This window comes from Sapajus apella, unplaced genomic scaffold (genome assembly GCF_009761245.1).
Source record: "Sapajus apella isolate SASKATOON/1434 unplaced genomic scaffold, GSC_monkey_1.0 scaffold32, whole genome shotgun sequence".
NCBI classification, from domain to species: Eukaryota; Metazoa; Chordata; class Mammalia; order Primates; family Cebidae; genus Sapajus; species Sapajus apella.
This window is the reverse complement of record NW_022436972.1, coordinates 22,425,267-22,446,692: the sequence shown is the minus strand read 5'-3', so window position 1 is coordinate 22,446,692 and position 21,426 is coordinate 22,425,267. Positions and strand designations below refer to the sequence as shown.

Genomic DNA, 21,426 nt, shown 5'->3' with positions numbered 1-21,426 from the left:
CTAACTCACCTGCTTATTAACCTGCGTTGATCTCTCCTAACTGGCTGCCTCTCTATACCCTCCATCACTATTATGCCTTCTGGGCCTACCTTCTAGGCAATTACTTGGAATTCTCCCATTTATAAGCCCCACCCAACTTCTGCCCAACCTTGCCAGTTTAATCTGTTTCTACTGTGATCCACGTCCTGAAATCAGCTAGGTTTTCACATGCCCTAAATTGCCCTTAGCTCCTCCATCCCACAATCCCATATTTCTATTCCACAATCTTTGTGACCATCTGGGGGTCGCAGTACTCTTTGACTAAAGTTTAGAATGATAGTCTCTGGTCAATCCTGTTGTACTAGTCAAACCTTAATCTCAATCCAGTTCTGGCAGCTGCGATAATCTTAAGTACAACTATAAACTGGTCATCAGCAACTGGGATAGCTCAAACAGAACACCAGCAAATGAGATTTGCCTTAGAGGGCCATGAGAACATAGTGGTCTCTGATTAGTATCAAAGAAAGAAAACATCTAGAATCCTTCTTGGATACCTGGAGTAATGCCTGGTACACAATAGGAGCTCAAAAAATTGGCAAATTATAGAAAGATGTCTTTTAAATAACACATTGCAAATGTTCAGAGATATGATTGGCTATTGTAACCTTTTCCAGATAAACTGTCTGATTCATGTGTATATCCCAAGGGCCCAGCACAGTGCCTGGCATATAATAGGCTTGATAAATATTTGTTGAACTGAAATGACTTTGTTGGGAAAAGTATGTCAATGTCACTTTGTGGAGGATATCTACTTTCCCAGTAGTGTGAATGAGCAGGACGTCTTAGGATGTCCAAACTAAAGGATCGGCTTAATTGGACCCCTAGCTTTATACACCAAGGTGTTCTTAAGGCACTAGAGTATGGGAGTCTATCAGATGGACATGGACCACAACGGGAGAGGGGTAGGAACCCTGCAGGATAGTCTGTGCCAGACTTACATTCCCCCTCTGCTGGGATTCTCTGGACCTTTCTCTGGACCTTTGGGTTTCATCCAGCATGCAGGAGATCTTTTTGACAGCTACTCATTCATATGCAAAAGGAGAAATTTGGGTCTGGCCAAGTGTCTCCGATGTTGGAAACATACTTATAGCTCTTCTAATGGAGCCCTATATAGCTGCCGTAACAGCTGATGGCTTGGTGTAAGGTTAGTGGTTTAGAACTTATATTTTGTACTTATTGTTGAAGCTATCATAAATGTAGGCAATGCTGAGGTCAATTAAGAGTGTATGATTTTCCAAGCATATTAAACTGTGTTTGTATTCCTTTCATACAACATATAAAACACACATCTTTAAAATGTTCATAGCAATCAATGCCTTTAATTGAGCAGAAAAGCATACACAGATAAAGAAATGTTTAGTTCTAGCTGTGGTTCCTGACAATCATCTTCAGAGATAAATTTCTACAATGAATGTTTCAATTAAGACAGTAATATTTATTGAAAGGTAAACCATAAATGTATAGCCACTGGAAACATTATTGAACAAAAGTAATTTATGCTGCAGTTGGTGCACTGCATTTTCGCACTGCTTTGATTTCATCAGCATTTGTCAATTAATCAACATGAACCTTGTAAAACATGTTCTCTTATTAGTTGGAACAGGCGCTTGCAGACTTTGCAGGAGAGGTCATTTAATAATTTGCTAATTGTGCAAAGACAGATTTAAATTAAAAATAAAAAAGGTAAACTCTCATTACCACTGTTCCTAAATAGGACTTTGTTTAAGCTTAGCCTTGACTATTTAAAATATCGTCAATGCTTTAATTTTTTAAAAAATTTCAAACGGCAGAGAAAGATTAAGTTGATGATCACCCTAGCTCCAGGTTTCTAAAATTTAAGAGCATTTTTGTTTGCACCTTTGCCACTTCAAAGAACTACTAGCCTTGAGGCTATAGTTTTAAGACAAATCAACTGTATTTTATTGGCAGAAAAGTGAAGAGAAAACGAAAAAGCAAAAGAAACAGGAAACGCAGCAACAAAGAACAATGCAATGGTAAAGTTCCTATTTTTTTTGCTTCAACTCATTCTTCATTCCTCTAGATGAGATGTCAGCTCCCTACTTTTGACTGCTGATTCATTTTCAGTTCAGTAAGTGAGAAAGAAGCTGAGCCAAGCCCTCTCTTTGGGTAATCCATGCATCAGCACACTCTCCAACTCTCCTGGCAACCAAAAAAGCACTGTAACTCAGAGCGGCATCACCACCAACAAGCATTCTGCAGCCATCTAAAAGGACACAATGGAGCTGAAAACGGGTAACATACCTTGGAGAGCAATTTCTACACTGGGGTCTGCAGGGCTGAATCGAGAAATCCGCACCATCTTAGAAGTGTAAGTGAAACTTAAAATGAAATAGCATGCCTTAAGGCATTTATAAGAGTAAGAATTTTGCACAGAGTTCACAGAGACAATGTTTGTTGAATGAAGATGGGCCTTGCCAGAGACAGTCTAGGCGAAGTGCTTTGCTGCAGAGCTCCTTTTATAAGAGTTTAGAAGCCCAAGTTGCTCTCTGCCTGCTCAAACTGGCTTATCAATCCATTCCATTCCGTTTCTGTTCTCAGTTCTAAATAAGTCATTATTTGAGGCACATTTCCCTAAGCAGACGCAAACACTGTTTTCCAGTGTGAGACTCCCTTGGGCAAATTAGGTTTCCTGGAATAGGGTCAAGGAGCGATCAAATAAAATACCTACTAGAAACAAGCAGTTTCAGGGGACATTGTGATTCCTGCAAACTACAAGTCAAATTTTAGACACTAGTTGGGCAGTAATATTGAATCTGATAGGGCCAGTTATGGGGAGCAAAATCCTGTTATCTGCAGTTTCTTTTTAAGATAATAACGAATGAGTGTATTTCTTATGGAAACAAAACTGATGGTCGTAAAACAATCAATGGAAAGTTTTCTAATATTTCCAATTAAAAGCTGTTAAATTTTAATTTCTTAACAAAATTGTAGTAAAATAACTTTCATAAGGCAAAAGTTCATATCTTTTATTTACATAACCTTACCTAACAAACATGAAATACTTCTAAAATAGATACTTCTTATTGCATTTTTTTTCCCTTGAGTCACAGGGAGAAATGTCTCTTTTATGTTCTTTTAATACTTGCTTTTATTAACTTCAGCTTCAGTTAGCTCACTTCCATATATCAAGATTCTTTCTACAACTGAAGAGACAAGAGGTAAATGCAAGTGTGGGATGGGAAGCCACTTGGTCACATAATAGCTGCTCCCTGGCAGGAGTTATTTCTATCTAAAGCACATATACCATCTTAAGAAGCCACACTGAAAAATGAAAGGATGGAATGGCAGGTTTTAATTTGTTTTTGACATTTTAGAATACCGTAAATAAGTTTGTGTGTTTGAATTCAAATGGTTCCATTACCTTGAAGGTCTTAATCATTTGTAATAGCAATTTTAGAAGTGTTCAAACCTTGTACTTAGGAGTATTATTGGCATTCAATATACTCATATGATATTAAGCAGATTTACAACCTTCTATATGGTTATCTCTGATCATCTTTATTTAAAAATAAGTTCAGGCTGATGGGTGGCTTAGTATCCTCACAGATTTTGGCTTGTTACCCATCTCCTGCCAGAAAATCTGGCTCTGCTGGACACCCTCTCACCTCTCCAAATAAACCTTAAATTTGCAAGGTGAAGTGAGGGCCAGGGGATGGCAGGAGGAGTTCAACTAAGAAAGAAGTTTAAAAGGGCAGCCTTTTAAGGAAACGTGCCTGGGGTTTTTGTTTTATTCAGGTATGAGGAGGCCAACAGATCAGGAGGTGACTGCCATTGAGAGGATAGTTTGTCAGAGTTCCCAAGAGGAGCAGGCATGCCAGACCACATTGGGCCACCTGGAAAGGCACCAGGGTGAGTAGGAGGCAGAGGAAGTGAGGGGAAAATGTGGGTAAGGGCCTTTATTTGGTTTCCATCAGAAAGGACAGGCAGGACAGAGTAAGGAGTTTTAGGATTAGCTAATTTAAATAATTTCAGCAGGCTCTGTAGTATAAGGGTGGTTCCTAGTTACGCAGTATCTGGCCCTGGAGTGATTTAGGGCAGGTAAATAGTGTTCTGGGTTGCAGGAGCCTGATAAAAGAAAGGAGGTGGTGGCATGGACTCAGGGTTGGTTGGTTTGGATATCAAAGGCGAGCTCACAGGCAGGATGTTTGCTATCTCTAGGAATCATCTGACCCTGGAAGGTTAAGTATTCCAAGTCCATAAGACCCCAAGATGTCAAAGCATTGTAAAATATAGAAAATTAAAAAAAAAAAAAAAACATGATTAATAGAAGCCTGTCTGAAACACTGCTGTAAGAAGCATGAAAACAGAGCTTCTCAAACTTCACTGTCCACAGGGATCACTTGAGTGTTTTTGTTAAACTGCAGATTCTGATTCATGAAATCAGGTAAAGGTTGAGACTCTGCGTTTCTCATGAACTTCCTGGTGATGTTGGGACCGTATTTTTGAGTAGTTAGAAGTAAAATATCATAAAGGGTCTTCTCTCTGGCTTATCTTCTGTCAGGAAAGGGGAAGAACCTTGCATACTGAAACCTACCTTGGACCAGACGCTGCAAGCCATTGAATATATATGTGGCCTTGTTTTGCTTTAAGAGTAGCCTTTGCTAGGGGGAAAATTAGCCCAATTTTATAGGTAAGGGAACTCATGCTGGTTAAGTAACCTGCTCTAGGTCATTTAGTTAAAAGGTAGTAGGTATAAATGTATCTGGCCTAAAAATTCATTTTCTTCCCCACCACAATGTAAGTACACAGGGCACTGCTCTGATGGAAAATAAAAAGTCTGTTGGTAAAGGCTTCATAAAATATAAAGCCCATGAACTTGAACAGTGATCCATTTACAAGTTTGCTTCTACAAAGAAGAGAAATTCAGAATGGTATTTATTATCTCACAATTAGAAATAAATGGTGTTTATTAATAACTGATTTTCATAGCCTTCACAAAACACTTTAAATGGGATTCCCTATAAAACTAGTGTTTTTATTTTAAAAATGATATATACATGTACCTGGTAAGATATGCAAAATAAAAAGTCTTTCTTCTCCTCCCCTAGTTCTACTTCTCACAGATAACTACTGTGAAGTTTGTGTAGCCTTCTACAACTGTTTCTATGCAAATATAAACCTTTCTCATATAACTGCATTCATTTGGTTATTCTAGGCACTTGGGAAAAGCAGTAAATAAAACAGACAAAATCCCTTGTGTATGTTACATTCCAGTATGGAGATAGATCACAAACAAACAAATAAGTTATAGATTATGTCAGATGAGGATAAATGCTAATGGAGAAGAAGGGGAGAGGGGACAAAATGTTTTCAAGTATGAATTCAGTGGTTAAGGAAGGCCTCTTTGGAAAGGTGACAGTTGAGTGCAGACCTGAAGGAGGTAATCCTATTCCACTCACTCTCTTTCTTTTCTTTCTTTCCTTCTTTTTCTTCTTTCTTTCATGCTTTTCTTCCTTCCTTCCTTTGTTCCTTCCTTCCTCCCTCCTTCCTTTCTTTTTTTCTTTCTTTCCATCTATCTATCTATCTATCTATCTATCTATCTATCTATCTATATCATCTATCTATCTGTTTTGAGATGGAGTCTCTCTCTGTCACCCAGGATGGAGTGTAGCAGCAAGATCTCAACTCACTTCAACCTCCACCTCTCAAGTTCAAGCCATTTTCCTGCCTCAGCCTCCAGAGTAGCTGGGATGACAGGTGTCCCCCACTATGCCTGGTTAATTTTTGTACTTTTAGTAGAGACTGGGTTTCGCCATGTTGACCAGGCTGGTCTTGAACTCCTGACCTCAAGTGATCCGCCCACCTCATCCTCCCAAAGTGTTGGGATTACAGGCGTGAGCACTGCACCCGTCCTGCCTTATTCTTTTTAAAGGCTCCACTGTACTCCTTTGTTTGCCTGTATCATAATATTGCTTGGCTTTTGTTATTTCCATAGGTGGTGTTTTAGATTAATCCTGTTATAGTCTGTTAGATGATCATTTGAATGGTTGTAAAAGATGATCATTTGAATGGTTATAAAAAAGACTTGCGGCTTATAGTATAAAGCCTGATGAAATAGAAAGAAACCTAAACGGGCCATGGGAAGCTATGAATGCAAGTCCTAGCTGTGCTACGCTTTATACAGGTGACCTTGCTGTATCATCGAGTATTTGTGCACTTCCTTTTTTATTTTCTTGTTCTGGCCCCATAATAGGGTTTCCATTTTTCTGCTGTATCTTAGGCTGTGCTATTGACCACCAGGCCCAGGGTAATGTCTAGGTGCTTCAGTTGGAGACCTAAGTGACATCCTGCCCACAGCAACATCAGTGCCAAGCTACTTGTAACCCTGCAGAGTCAAATAAAAGCTTACAAGCTTTCCACACTCTCCACGAAGGAAGTACAAGCAAAACTTTTAGGGAGCAGTTTACCCTCTGGGCTGTGTGCACACTCTCCCCACTTAGGAGGAAAGCACACGAGCTTCCTTAAAACAACAAAAAGCCATACATTCTAGTGATATTTATTTTTGCAGATAGAGATGTTTAGCACTGGGCCATATGATAGAGTGGATTTCACCTTTAATGAAAGATTAATTTATCCATTTGAGTGACATCTGAGGCAATCCCTGGAATATGCCAGCACTCTGCCTGGCACTGTAGGAGGAGCAAATATCAGTGCAATATGGTTCCTGTCCTCTGGTGTTTGTTAAAGGTAATACAGCAGAAATGAAAAGAAAGGGGAGAACACTATTATCCGGGATCCCTCAGAGAGCTATCTGAGCTGACATGTCAACAGGTAGGGAAGTGTTCAAGGGATGGGGGTACTATAAGGGGACCTTGTAAGGGATAACTATGTGTGAGTGTAAGAGTGTGTGTTAGGAATATGTGTGAATGGAAGGTGAACAATAATTGCACTACAAACGAAGGCCCAGATAAAGGAAAATCTAGGTGTTGTACAGGAAACATCAAGTAGCCCTGTTTAGCTTAAAGAAAGGATGTGGGGAGTGCGTGTAGATGATGGGAAATGTTGGTTGGAGTAAGACTGGCAGAGGGTCTCGAGTCCTACTTTGTTATGAGATATGAGATAGATAAATGAGTTTTGAAAGATTAAAAAATCACCATCAACTTCTTCCTCTTTAGTTTTGTTTTATTTGGGGGGTGGAGGGTAGGAGCATTTAGCATGCTGGTTTTATAATTTCTACTTCTGATTCCATTAATTTTTAAGAATCAGCATAGTATTTATGAAAGTAATATATGCCCACAGTTGAAAAAGGTAGATAGTATTATAAGGCCTATAATCAAAAAGAGTACTCCCTTCCCCCACTTTACCGACCACTCCCTCTTCCTGCTCCTCAAAGGAAACTACTTTGTTTTAAGGCTTATTTTCCAGAGTGTGTAACCTCCTATATAGGCTGCAACCAACTGTTCTTGGTTTGGTTAATCTATGGTCTTTTCCAGCACAGGAAAACTAGCACCATCCAGCAAATGTAAGTTGGGAGATTGAATTTCACCATGGGAGAGGAAACCACTTTTAACTATGATATTTACATCCCTATACTTAAGTATTGTGTGTATACTGATACTACCTTATCATTTTTAGAGATTATCTGCCTTACCACTATGCAAAGTAAAGAAAATTTAGCACTCCAATACTATCACAGGCTTCCCAGGTTTCTTCCCCGACCTTTCCAGTGAGTTAAATGGCAATTTGGGGTTAAAGTGATATTCTAGTTTACCTTACTATGACCATGTAATATTGTTTACTACTGAGACAAGCAGTAAAAGAGTATGTGTTCAGTCTTGTCCAACACCTTGTTCTTCCTGGTGTTGTCTTTTATTTCACTTACCTCTTTTGTGTATCTATCATAAATTGTTCATGAACTAGCCACAAGAACTACTAAACTTATATTAAAACCATTTTTTACACAATTAGTCCAACTGGTTAGTCTACTGGATCTCTTTTTCCCTGGAGGAGCCTCCCGTCCAGTCCCTCTGGTCTAAGGTTTTTCCAGGCCAGCTGCCCACCTGTTGTCCTGGGGCTTCTTTTTAACACCATCTTGCGAAATCCCTGTGCCTCTCTCCTGTGTTGGAGCCCCCGTTTCCTGGATCCCATGGTTTCCTCTTTGTTGGTTTACATCCTCATTTTTGTAGAGCACATTCTCTAGTAGCTTCCTGAGGAAAGTACATGGGAGGTAAATTTGTTGAGACCTTGTGTGTCTGAAAATGTCTTAATTCTACTCTCATACTTGTTTGTGAGTTACGCTTGTAATTGAATGCTAAGTAAAATGTAATTTTCCCTCAGAATTTTTAGGCTGTACTTCATTGTATTTTGGCTTCCAGTGTTGCAATCTCAGGCCACTACTATTCCTTTTACCATGCATGATCTTTCACATGTGACCTGTATTACTCCTCTGGAAAGTTTTGGAATCTTCTTTTTAATCCTGATATTCTGAAGTCTCAGAATGAAGAACCACAGTGAGCAAATGGTTCTTTTCTTACCTATCATTTTGGGCACTTTATGGTCTCTTAAAATCTGGAGAATAGTATTGTTCCATTTTGACTATTATTCTTCTATTATTCTTTGGTACTTGTCTCTCAACCATTTTTTTCTTGTTTTCTCCTTCTGGCTGCCTATGGCAAAATGTGGAACCTCATGGATTAATCCACTCCATGTCTTACCTCCACCTCACCCCATCTCCATTTAACATGGTTGGCTGTGTTCCCACTCAAATATCATCTTGAATTGTAGCTCCCATAATTCCCATGTGTTGTGGGAGAAATCCAGTGGGAGATACTTGAATCGTGGTGGTGGTTTTCCCCATACTGTTATCATGAGAGTGAATAAGTCTCATGAGATCTGATGATTTTATAAGGGGAGACCCCTTTTGCTTGCTTCTCATTGTCTCTTTGCCTGCCACCATGTAAGATGTGACTTTGTTCTTTGCTTGCCTTCCACCATGATTGTGAGATCTCCCAGCCATGTGAAACTGTGATTCCATTAAACCTCTTTTTAAAAATAAATTACCCCATCTCGGGTGTGTCTGTATCAGCAGTGTGAAAACGTTTGGACTGTCTACTTTCTAGAAAGTTTGACTTCTATACCTTTGAATCATTTACATTCTTCCATAAGTTCAATTTCCAATACCTCCTTATTTTCTAATTATTCCTGTTTTATATAATACTTTTTATTTTATAGATATAACAGTGTCTCTCATCTTTCTGAAGTTACTATAAAAAGCTTTTCATTTGCTTTTCAAAAGCTTTTTTTTTCTTTCTTTCTTTCTTTCTTTTTTTTTTTTTTAAAGATGGGGTTTCACCATATTGGTCAGGCTGGTCTCGAAATCCTGACCTCAGTTGATCCACCCACCTCAGCCTCCCAAAGTGCTGGGATTACAGGCGCGAGCCACCGAACCCGGCCTCAAAGCTTTTTTAAAAGCTTTTCAATTGTTTCCTGAAATATCTGTATTTTCTCTGAGCCCCTTTAGTCCCTTTCTCTGTTTTGATCTCTATATGTTAGTTTACATTTTATGTGAGTAGATATTCTCAAATATCTGATGGCCCTTTATTACTCATTTATATTTAAGAAATATATGTTTATTTTACATATATACATTATATATGAAACAAACAATTCATTTGTATTTAAAAACAGTGGGTCTAGTTTCCCAGGGAAACCCTGAGTGTAGAAAGGTTGTGCTTTTTCCTTGACTGGCATCCCTCTGAGGTAACATAGTGGGGAATCTAACCATTTCAATGGGACTCTGCCAATCAGTCATTTTTCGGACTATTGCGTTTCTGCAGATAAGAATCTCTAAACCCCTGTCTAAGGAGGCAGTCCCTAGGTGTAGGTTTCCTGGAGCAATGTCAGGGAAATAGTCCAGGAGGGTTTCACCTGTTCTCTCTGTGGAGTTTCATTCTCTCTTCTGGGCCTGATTTCTGAGTCCAGAGTATCTCTGATTCAATGTAGCCCAACTCCGATGCCTCACATAGAGATGGGGGAATTGGTAGTGGCAGTGTGAGCTAGGGAGGGCAAGGCCTAATTACTCCATATACTATGCTGCTCTGAAACTCCAGGCAATCAATCCTCCTTCTTCCAGTCTCATGACTCCTAACCCTCTGCAGTGTCCCATGCAAGAATCTGAAGGCTTGACTCAGGGAACCTCAGCTTTTCCTCCTCTTTCACTCTGCCATCTTCCACAAGTTGACTGGTATCTCACGTTCAGTAGCATCTCCTCTTTGTTTTCTCTCATTTGCTTTGTATCCCTGTTTTATAGTTTAACTTCTGTACTAATTTTAGTGAGATTTATTTTTTATTCTTTACTAATTTTAGAGAGAATAATTTTAGAGAGATTTCTGGAACAGGAAGATATGAAAGCATGTGTTCAATCTAATAAAACCAGAAGTTTCTAGTGTTATATATTTTACTTCATAGTTATATGTACTTATGTATTTTGTTTTGGTCTAGTTTGTTTGTCCAGAGAACTTTATGTGTTTCCTGAAATCAACTACTAACCACCTCACAACTACTTTTAAGGAGGGTATTGACAAAATCATTTTACTTCTCTGTTATTTTTTAGGGATTATCAGACAAAGTCAAGTTGACTTTCCATAAATGTTATCTTTATCAAGACAACAGCATTTTGTTATCTTGGCTCCACAAGTTTGGGCAAATAATCAATTTGAGGTAGATGCACATCAATTTATCAATAAGGAAGGAAGGCTATAAGGAGGAAGGAAGAAAGCAAGGAGAAAGGTCGGGGGGAAGGAGTAAAAAACAGACATAAAAGATTTTAAAATAGAACAGCAGGAAGACTGGCCCAACTAAATAACTATACTAAGAAAAGCTGTGTACATTTACTAAATAAGAAGAGAAATTTCAGAAAATCATCTCACTTTAAGATAACTCCAAATAATGATCACTGATTTAGAAGGCAGTTGAGCAATTTATATCATTGAAGGTTAATGGTCACACTCCATTTTATCATTCAATAAAAATATACCCAAAATGCATATGAAAGCAGTATAGCCTGCAACAAAATCTATCATACAATAAATTCTCACAATTACATGTCCAGATTAACTTTTAACTATATACTGATTCTTATCGCCCTGAAATGTATCTATTTTTTGGCTCAAGAAGGTATGCATATATGTATGCACCAAGGTATATATGTGTGTATTCCTCCCCTCATCCCCGAAAGAAATTTATGTCAGCTTGTAGGTCATCCTTTAACTTGAAGATATGTTTATTTTCCTGAGTATATTTCTTACAAATGTGTCTACCTCAAATTATGTAGTCCTCTCCATTCTTTGTCATACTCAATTATGGACCAATAACTTTCTTAAAAAAGTTAACTATGTTATCAACAATATCACTTCCAATGTAGCTGTCATCATATCTTTGAGTTTAACAAGATGTTCAACTTTACAGTCAGACTGACCTTGTTTTAAATCTCCAGTCTTCTCTGTACTAAATAAACTCCCCAATAGGAAAATGGACATATTCTCTATTTTGCAGGATTTTATGAGAATTAAATCATACAATGCATAAAAATAATCTGGCATACTGTAGGTGCCCAATTTAAAAAAAGCTATTCAAATCAGAATATGAGATGATATTGAAACCTTAAACTGTCTAAAAAGTACATCTTTTCCAAGTGACTAGTTTTTCATTTCCATTGTTCAGCATCCCATCATCGGTAAGCTGGTCACCTGGAAGCAACGCATCAGTCATCCACTGAAAAGGGGTTTGCAGAGCTTTTACAGAAAATTAGGAAAAGCAATATAAAAGTAGAGGAAAAGGAGGTCTGGACAAAAACAATAAAAGAAAGTATGTGACCCAGGATCAGTTTCTTGACCCCTTTAAAATTCTATTTGTTTAACTACAAAATTAGGAGGTTAGATGAAGTCCCTCCAAGTGTTCACGACAAAGAGTTCTGCGGTTAGACAATTCTGAAACACACCTTGATCATCTCATGCTCCCCGCTCCATTACTGATGCTTTGAAATACATATGAGTATATTCAAGGGACCTGTTCCATTTTGTTTTACCTTCCATTATGCAAACTGACTCAACTACAGACTCTCCCTCATTTTTCTTTTCTTACAGGTAATATTTATTGACATACTTTGGAAAAGACTGGATGATTTGATCTGCAACTTCCCACTCTAACATATGTTTCTCTGAATTTCTACAACTTCAGCTAAATGTTTTAAGGAAGAAAAGGAAAACAGAATATGTTATAATTTTTATTGATTGATGCTTCCTCCTATAGCAGCATACCAATTTTAGTGAGAAAAATCTATTATGATTTCCATGAAATGAGGTATTTCTAAGTATAGCTTGATATCTTGTCCCTATGTGGTACCATCAACATTTTAGACAGATGAACATTAAACCATTGAATGAATTGCTGCATAGTGGACTTGATTTGGTTAAAAAGACAGTTAAATGACTAGGGCATCTCTGGAAATTTTTGCAATCAATAAGTAAAATGAATCGACTATGTAGTGGTCAGACTGACTATCCAGCGATCACCGTGACCAAAACAGAAAATAATTGAGATAAGTTAATCCTTAGGTTGCAGGACTATACCACAAAATCAGCATAAAACTCAAGTGGACATTCATGATGAAAAAAAGTTATTGCTATCATTATACAACAAATGGCTACAATTTTTTGCTATTAAAATATTTTCATTTTCTATCAATCTAACAACACTTATTTTTATCTGAAAGGAAGGTACTATGTGAAATGTCACTGGGACTAAAAGGATGTATAGTAGGAAAAAGCCAAAGATCCTACCGGAAAATGATCTAGAAGCCACATGTTAGTTCTGTCAGTAACTTTCCATGTAGCTGTCAATAACCCTTTGTTTTCTTCTTTGTAAAAATAACTATGTTCAGCTGGGCGCAGTGGCTCACGCCTAAAATCCCAGCACTTCGGGAGGCTGAGGGAGGCAGATCACGAGGTCAGGAGTTTGAGACCAGCCTGACCAATGTGGTGAAACCCTGTCTCTACTAAAACTACAAAACAAATTGGCCGGATGTGGTGGTGCACGTCTGCAGTCCCAGCTATTTGGGAGGCTGAAGCAGGGAAGTTGTTTCAACCCGGGAGGCAGAGGTTGCAGTAAATTGTACCACTGAAATTGTACCACTGCACTCCAACCTGGGCAATAGAGCGAGATTCCATGTCAAAACCAAACCAAAGCAAAACAAAACTATATTCAAGGAGCACATTGTCTAATTATATTTACAAGTTTGGGATTTTTGCTCCATGCTTTCTTATGTTAACAAAGTTATCCTTAATTTTCCTATATAACAGAGATAAAAGTGAATCTTTTTATGTTCTTTAATTAATTACATGCCATAATCCCCCTCCTTCATCTTAACTGCAGAAATTCTATGAGAACATATTGCAATGTTTTCCATTTTTCTCTTAATATGTCTCTTTCCCCTCAAGGCTGCTAAGGTTTTAAAGTGATCTGTTTATATTTTTCCACTAAAAATTATACCAGAAACCCCACTTCCTGTTTCTGAAGAGGAAATTTATCCAAAAATACCTCCGTGGTATCCAAGTAATAAGTGTGTAGGTAGTAGGCTGACCAACTGCCCTGGTTTGCCCAGTAAAGAGGAGTTTCCTGCTATGTGGAACTTTCTGTGTTAAAAATGGGACAGTGCTCTACAAACAAAGACAGTAGGTCACCTTGGGTGTTAGCTTGAGAGAAGGATTGGATATGGCATGGAAACCTGCACCAGAGAGCTGCAATTTTAATCCTATTAGAAACACTCTTCTTTCATTGCTAAACAGCTGTATATAGTAATCAAACACCAGATGGATAAATGAATTTAATGACCTTTATGTTTCCTTTACACCAGTGGTTCTCAATGCTGGTTTCTTACTAAAATCATCTGGTTAGCTTTTTTAAAAAGATAGTGCTCCCTGATTTAACTTATTCGAAGGTGAGCCCTTGTCATGGGCATACATGTTTGAAGTTCCCCAGCCAATCCTCATGTAAGTCAGGGTTAGAAACACCGCTTTACACACATTCTGAGATTCAAACTATACGCCTAGCAAGAGCTGTTCAAAGCAAGGAGAAATCTATTTTGTGATCTCTGACTTGTTAATTATTACATGCAAGTTTCTACTTCAAATTTTAAACAAATGAGAACCTGCAAACTGACTTTATTTATGTATTCCCCTACATTTATTTATTCACCTAGGGTTCATGATACATAAGCTTCTCCCTTGTCATGTTTGTATTCTGATGTCATGTTTGTATTCTGAACATCAATCACTACCATTATTGACAGTTTCTTTCTTACAAGAAATGGTATTAGGCAACATGGGGCTATAAGAATTTAAATTACAAGGACTCTGTCCTCCTAGAGTCTATAAGTAGAATACAGGAAAGGTGACTACATGATCAAGGCAAATGATCCCACCACCAACGAGTGAGGATGTGGTCATGGCCTGGGATGGTTAGGAAATCTTCACAGAGCAGGTATGATTTTCAGGGGCTTTGAGTACTGGGTGGAATTTTAATTAGAAAGCCAGAAAAAGGGCCAGGTGTGGTGGCTCATGCCTGTAATCCCAGCACTTTGAGATGCCGAGACGGGTGGATCACCTGAGGTCAGGAGTTTGAGACCAGCCTGGCCAACATGGTGAAACCTCATTTCTATTAAAAATTTAAAAAATAGCCAGGTGTGATGGTGGGCACCTGTAATCCCAGCTACTCAGGAGGCTGAGGCAAGAGAATCGCTTGAACCTGGGAGGTGGAAGTCGCGGTGAAGTGAGATTGCGCCATTGCACTCCTGGTTGACAAGAGCACAGCTCTGTCTCAAAAAAAAAAAAAAAAAAGCCAGAAAAAGAAATATAAAAAGGAAGAAAAGCGGTTTGAGAATGGGTAGGGAGGAATCAGTTTACCAAAGTTAAGCATGCATACAAATAATACAGTTCACATTCTAAGCCATGTAAACTGTATCTAAGGATACACAGAACCTTGTATGAGGCCAACTGCTGTGCAAGGGAATGTAATTAGCCCAATCACTTTTACTTACTTAAGACATTGAAAAAGGGGATTAGACTGACTGATGATACAGTTGGTTCTGGATAAACATACAAAGCTTGGTCTATAATGTGGAGAACAAGCAACTAAACAGCAATAGCCCAAGTCCCTTCCCTCTGGTGCTGGGCCCACTTGAGAGGCCTGACTACCCAGACAGTGAGGCAGGTGCTGCATGGATCACTGCCAGACACCTGAGGGTCCCACTCTATTTGATCCAGTGAGATGATTTAGTATTGAAGAAATACATTTAGAACACAACTTATGTAAAAGGTATGTGTTACCTTATATGTGATGTCATGTGATTATCAGTCACTGATTTCCAATTACTTTTATAAGGCAAGAGCCTTTCCACTGGATTTCAGAATTAAAGAATTTCTGTGCCATTTGTCTTTGCCTCCTAAAATAGTTCTCATATTTATTCCAATAGCTGGTCTTCATGTAAGATATTAACTAAATGCCCATTAATGGTCTTGGTATGCAACTCAGGAAGTCAGTTGGCAAAATTAACATTTAGAAGTAGGCACCACTGGTTATTTCACACATTATTAACTTATATTACAATTCAAATAAGCTTACAGCTGGCAAAAAAATCTCTTCTGTAAAGTGATCTCAAACATAATAGGCTTAATCAGAGATAAATTAAATTAGGCAGCCATGCATACTATAGCATATTAATTCTGAGTAGTTATTAAATACATTTTCTGTTATCACTGGTGTGAACAACATTATATGCAAACAAATTCTTCAAGAGGGTAGCAAATAAAGTTTAGGTTTGGGACGCCATGTGCCTGGCATTTTCCCATGTTTTTTAAAAATGTTAAATAATCTTTTCTGCTAATAATGACACTAGGTTAAGTCCCCATAAATGAGTAAACCTCACTTCCAGGAAATTAAACAAATGAACATCAGACGAAACTGCTAAGTGTGGTTTTGGATTGTTCCAAAGGGAACTTCTCAACTTTCTCTGGCAATAGAGCAAAATTGTCCAAAACGTAAGGTACTGAATGGTCATTATGCTAAAAATCGATGCCTCTCATCCTCTGTTTTGGGTGACTTATGTTGCCTTAGAATACTCTAAGAAAAAAATTCTGAAGATGGAATGCTATTTTCTAAACAAGATCCTGCCATTCTCTCTCTCTCTTAAACGGTAGTAATCTAAGCCAGCAAACTAGTACTCAGATCCCACATGCTAGCAAATGATGCTTTTGTGAAAGAAAATGAAAAGATGCATCTAACCTTTATGCACACATACTCGTGTTGCCTTTTTTGATGCACTTTTGTCAGATTATTTTATTCTTGGTTAATGAACCAGGCTTTTTAATTTCTATATCCAGGAGTAATTCAAGTTACTAGGCATGACAGCCAACACCACCCCCAAGTCCAAGAAACACGTTTCACTTTCTTTGTGCTTTGCACATTTAAAACTCAATGTAAGGTGACGAGAACATTAAGCTGCCCAGTGAGCAAAATGTGAAACTAATCACTATGTGTTCTACAGATAGTGGGTACAATAATTGGCAAATTAAAGTGCCTGGGAAGAGCTGGGCCACCTGCATCCAAAAGCATCACCTCGGAATGTCTAATGAAGATAAATGTATGCAGTTAGCTTTACTGACAACTAGTTCAAACACCAGCAGACTGAAAAAGCAACATTACAGTACCTATTTCATTGACTGTAAAGTACGCGCCACGTAGAGTTTTTGTTATTTAAAGAAAAAAATACTCAGCCACTCTCAATATGTTGTATACATGCTGGCTGAATTGAGGCTAGTACTTACTCCTGAAAAGCCAATGCTTTTCTTTTAAACTGGCAAAGTGGGATCAACTTGCTTATTAAAATGTTGAATTTGTATTTTCATGACAACTAGGTTCAAATAAATTAAAAGCCTACAAAAAAGAAAATAATCTAATTTCAATAAATTGCTACTCTTCATTTATTCATCCATTCATTCATTTATTTGGCAGTTATTGAATACGTACTACGTGCAAGCAACGTGCTTGACATTTGGCAGAGAGAGATGAATGACATCTCCTTAAGGACACTGTAGACTATTTGCAGGCAAGAGGAATGCTTACAGGCACGCACGCAGGCAGCTGGGAAGAATCACATGCTATTGTAGAAATGTTTCAGATATGTGTCCCTTTGCCTTAGAGCCTTTCAAGAGAAGGCTCACTCTTAAGCTGAATTCTAAGATGATTTCTGAAGAGTTTTTGAGGGTGAATAAGTTTAAGAATGGTCTTCCAAGCTGAAAAAAAATAGCATGTTCAAAATCAACAAGAAGGCCATGATCTGCTTGAGGAAAAGAAAGTGCCTTCAAAATATATGAAGGAAATAAAAATACAGAAATAAATATAGGAGGCAAGAAGTCAACAGATGATGAAACTGAAAGCTAGACAAGGGTGAGAACATGAAGGGCCCCAGAAGACATGTTGAGAAGTTTGCATTTAATTCTTTAGGGCAGTACTTTCCACAGTGCGTGACAGACAACCCTGGAGACCCGAGGAAGGAGGGAGGGAGCCTGGAAGGGAGTGAGGAGTGAGAAGAGGCTGAGCAGTCAGGACTCAGGCCTTGTACCCCTACTCATGCCACAAGAGCTTTGCCAATATCTGTTTCATATTTGAGGTCTTATTATTATTACAGTTTTTAATAATTTTTTATATTGGAATAATCTTAAATTTGCAGAAAATGTTGCAAAGATAATACAAAGAGTTCCTACATACTCCTGCCCTCGTTTGCCCCAGCGTTAACACCTCACATTACCATGGCCCAACACGTTTGTCACAACTAAGGTGCCAACACTGGTGCATTACTAGTAACTCAACTCCAAACTTCATTTGGATTTTACCAGTCTTTCTGCTAATGTCCTTTCTCTGTTCCAGGATCCAGTCTAGTCTAGGACATCACATTGCATTGAGTCATCATGTCTTTTCAGTCTTTTTTGGTCTGTGACAGTTTCTCAGTCTTCTCTGGCTTCCCATGACATTGACAGTATTGAGGTGTATTAGCCAAGTATTTCTACAGCATGTCCCTCACATTTGGGTTGCTAATGTTTTTCCCTTTGACTGATTAGGGTTATTGGGAAGAATGTCACCCAGGTGAGGTAAACTTCTCATCACATCACATCAGGGGCGGGCAAATGACATCAGCCTGACTTATGGTGATGTTAACCTTGATCACCTGGTTAAGGTAATGTTTACTAGGCTTTTTCATTGTAAAGTTACTATTTCCCCTCTTTGGAAGCCAGTCATAAATCCAGTCCACATTTAAGGGAGAGGATAAGCTTCATTATCTGAAGGGGAATATATCTACCTGTACTATTTGGAATTCTTTTAGAAGAAAGACTCTATTAATTTATTGGTTCAATCACTTATTTATATTAGGATGACTCAGACATATTTATTTTATACTGTGGGTTATAATGAAATATGATGTTATTTATTTTGTGGCTCAAACTTTTCCAGCTTTGGTCTCTGGGAGCTCTATTAAATTGGTTCCTGTAGCCTTTTGTTTTTTTGAGCACTTTTTTAAGGCATACCACATGCTCCAAGATTTTGTATTTTTACTGTCCCATCCACAGACTCAGTCATTTCTCTGAGGATCTCTAGTTTCTATTATTGGAGAATAATATTTAGAAACCAAGATCTGGGCACTGCATGTGCTTGATGCTACTGAGGTATCACTGCTCCTAGGCCCCCTCGGCAGAAAGAGCCAAGAAGTATAAATACATATTCCAACCCAGGTATATAAACATATCTATAATTGTTTCTGCATCTGACCATATGTATATTTATGAAACTAAACAATAGGTAGGCTTACATGAAGTTATCTGACATGTCCAACTCTAACCCATTACAGGGTTTACTGCAGCCCAGTCTCCTAACTTATTGCAATTGCCCTGACAATGAGAAACCTGGCTTGCACCACCTACCAATCATTCATTTATTTGTTCAACCTCAGTATTTGGGTGTTCTTTTGAAGACAGATTTCTGTTACTTTAAAATAATAATATATAAAAGGGCTTTATTTTTATTAATTACCATCACTCTAATTGCTGTTTTCATCAAATCATTTCATACTTCTCCAAGGCACCCAGGAAGACTATAATTCTCACGACCCTTTGTATTTTGGTCTAGTTCCAGTTAAAGGAATGCTGGTAGGATTGATTCTAGCCACTTGTATCCCTAGCCTCTATAATCTGTTGTGGGATTCTCTACTTATATTGTCAATTTCTTTGGTATCAGGTATAAGGGACAGAGGAAAATTCCAATAATAAAAGAGAAAAACTATATGACAATTCAATGGAAACGAAAAAAAACTTGAAAAAAGTAAAATTCCACTAAGGATTTTAAAAAAATGCTCATCAACTAGAAATGAAAGAGAACTTCCCTAATACAATAAAATGCATCTCTGAAAATCCTACAGTGGGCATTATACTCAATTGTTAATAAAAAATTCCTCATAAAATCAGGATCAAGACAAAGATGTCCACCCTCACCACTTCTACTCAGCATTTATAGGAAGTTTGAGTCATTATAATAAAAAGAAAGAAAAACTACAGCAATTAGAAAGAAACAAACTGACTGAATGGTATATTTTATATAAAAAATCCCATTAAACCTACCAAACAACTATCAGGACTAGTAAGTATATTTACAAAAATTATATATTTGCAAAAACTTTTTTATTGGAGATATAATTTTTATAATGTATAGTTCACTCTTTTAAAGTGTACAGTTCAATGCTTTATAGTACATTCACAAGGTTGTGCGACCATTCTTCTTTTCTAACTCCAGAATCTTTCATCACTCAAAATGAAGTATTGTACCCATTAACAGTACAACAGTCACTCCCCATTCCCCCAACCCAGTCCCTTATGACCACTACCCAACTTTCTGTCCTTATGGAGTTGCCTATCCTGGACATTCCATATAAATGGAATCAGACAATATATAGTCTTTTTGTCTGACTTCTTAACGTTCTCAAGGTTTATCCATTTTGCAGCATGCAAATGTCATTCTGATTTTAGGTTGAATAATATTCTGCTGCATGCATATATCATATTTTGTTCATCCATTCATTAGCTGATGGCTATTTGGGTTGTCTGTTCTTTTGGTTATTAGGAATAATATTGCTATGAACACCCATGTACAATTTTGCATGAATGTATGTTTTCAGTTCTCTTAGGTCTACACCTAGGAATGAAATAACTCTATGATAAACTTTTTGAGAAAATGTCAAGGTGTTTTATCAAAGTGGTTATAGCACTTTACAATACCATCAAAATGCATGTTAAGTTCAAAATTTTCCACATCCTTGTGAACACTTGTTATTGTCTGTCATTTTTAGACAATTACTACATTACTATATACTATATTACTATATTTACTGTCTAAAAAAGTTAGACTATAATAATTTGACAGTTAAAATAGTAATCCAAGTGGGTATGAAGTGGTACCACATTGCAGTTTTGATTTACATGTCTAAGGGCTAATAATGTTGAGGAATTTTTCATATGCTTATTGGCCATTTATAATATCTTCTTTGGACAAAATCTGTTCATATCTTTTCACCATTTCTAAATTGGGTTATTTGCCTTTTTAATGGAATTGTAAAAGTTCTTCACATGTCCTGTATACTCTTTACTAAATATAACATTTGCAAATATTTTCTTCCATCTTTGAGTTCTCTTTTCACTTTTTGATAGTGTTCTTTGAAGCACAAAAGTTTAAAATTTTGATAAAGTCTAATTTATCTATATTTTTCTTTTGTTGTATATGCTTTTGGTATTTCATCCAAAAACTATTACCTAATCCAAGGTTATAAAGATTTATATCTATGTTTTCTTATAAGAATTTCATAGTTTTAGCTTTTACATTTAAATCCTTGATCATTTTGAGTGAATTTTTGTATATGGTGTGATACAAGCATCCAAATTCATCATCTTGTATTATTAGTACATGTGGAAATCCAGTTGTCCCAGAACCATTTGTTGAAAGACTATTCTTTCTTCCACTGAATTGTTCTGGAACCCTTTTGAAAATCAATTGGCCATAGATGTATACGTTTATTCATGGATTCTTTATTCTATTCCATTAATCTGTCTATCCTTCTGCCAGCACCAAAGACTCTTGATTACTCTAGCTTTGCAAGAAGTTTTGAAATTGGGAACTGTGAGTCCTCTAACATTGTTTTTTTTTCAAGACTGTTTTGGCTATTTTGAGTCTTTGTATTTCCATACAAAGTTCAGAATCATACCTTTCTTTTTTTTTTATATAATAAATCTTTTTTTTTTCCCATTTATTTATTTTATTGCATTTTAGGTT

The 21,426-nt window shown here is 37.4% G+C and overlaps 1 protein-coding gene across 14 annotated transcripts in view; it reads right to left on the bottom strand.

Moving 5' to 3' along the window:
• Window positions 1-21,426, bottom strand: part of ENOX1 (ecto-NOX disulfide-thiol exchanger 1) — a 619,252-nt gene that overhangs the window by 269,365 nt on the left and 328,461 nt on the right. For 3 of the 14 annotated variants that reach the window (XM_032294758.1, XM_032294765.1, XM_032294757.1), the window contains exon 3: window positions 8,061-8,207. The exons of the other annotated variants lie outside the window; for them this stretch is intronic. In XM_032294758.1, the coding sequence (XP_032150649.1) occupies window positions 8,061-8,148 (88 nt within the window). In that variant the 5' untranslated portion in view covers window positions 8,149-8,207. The remainder of the gene's footprint in view (window positions 1-8,060; window positions 8,208-21,426) is intronic. 14 annotated transcript variants of the gene reach the window in all.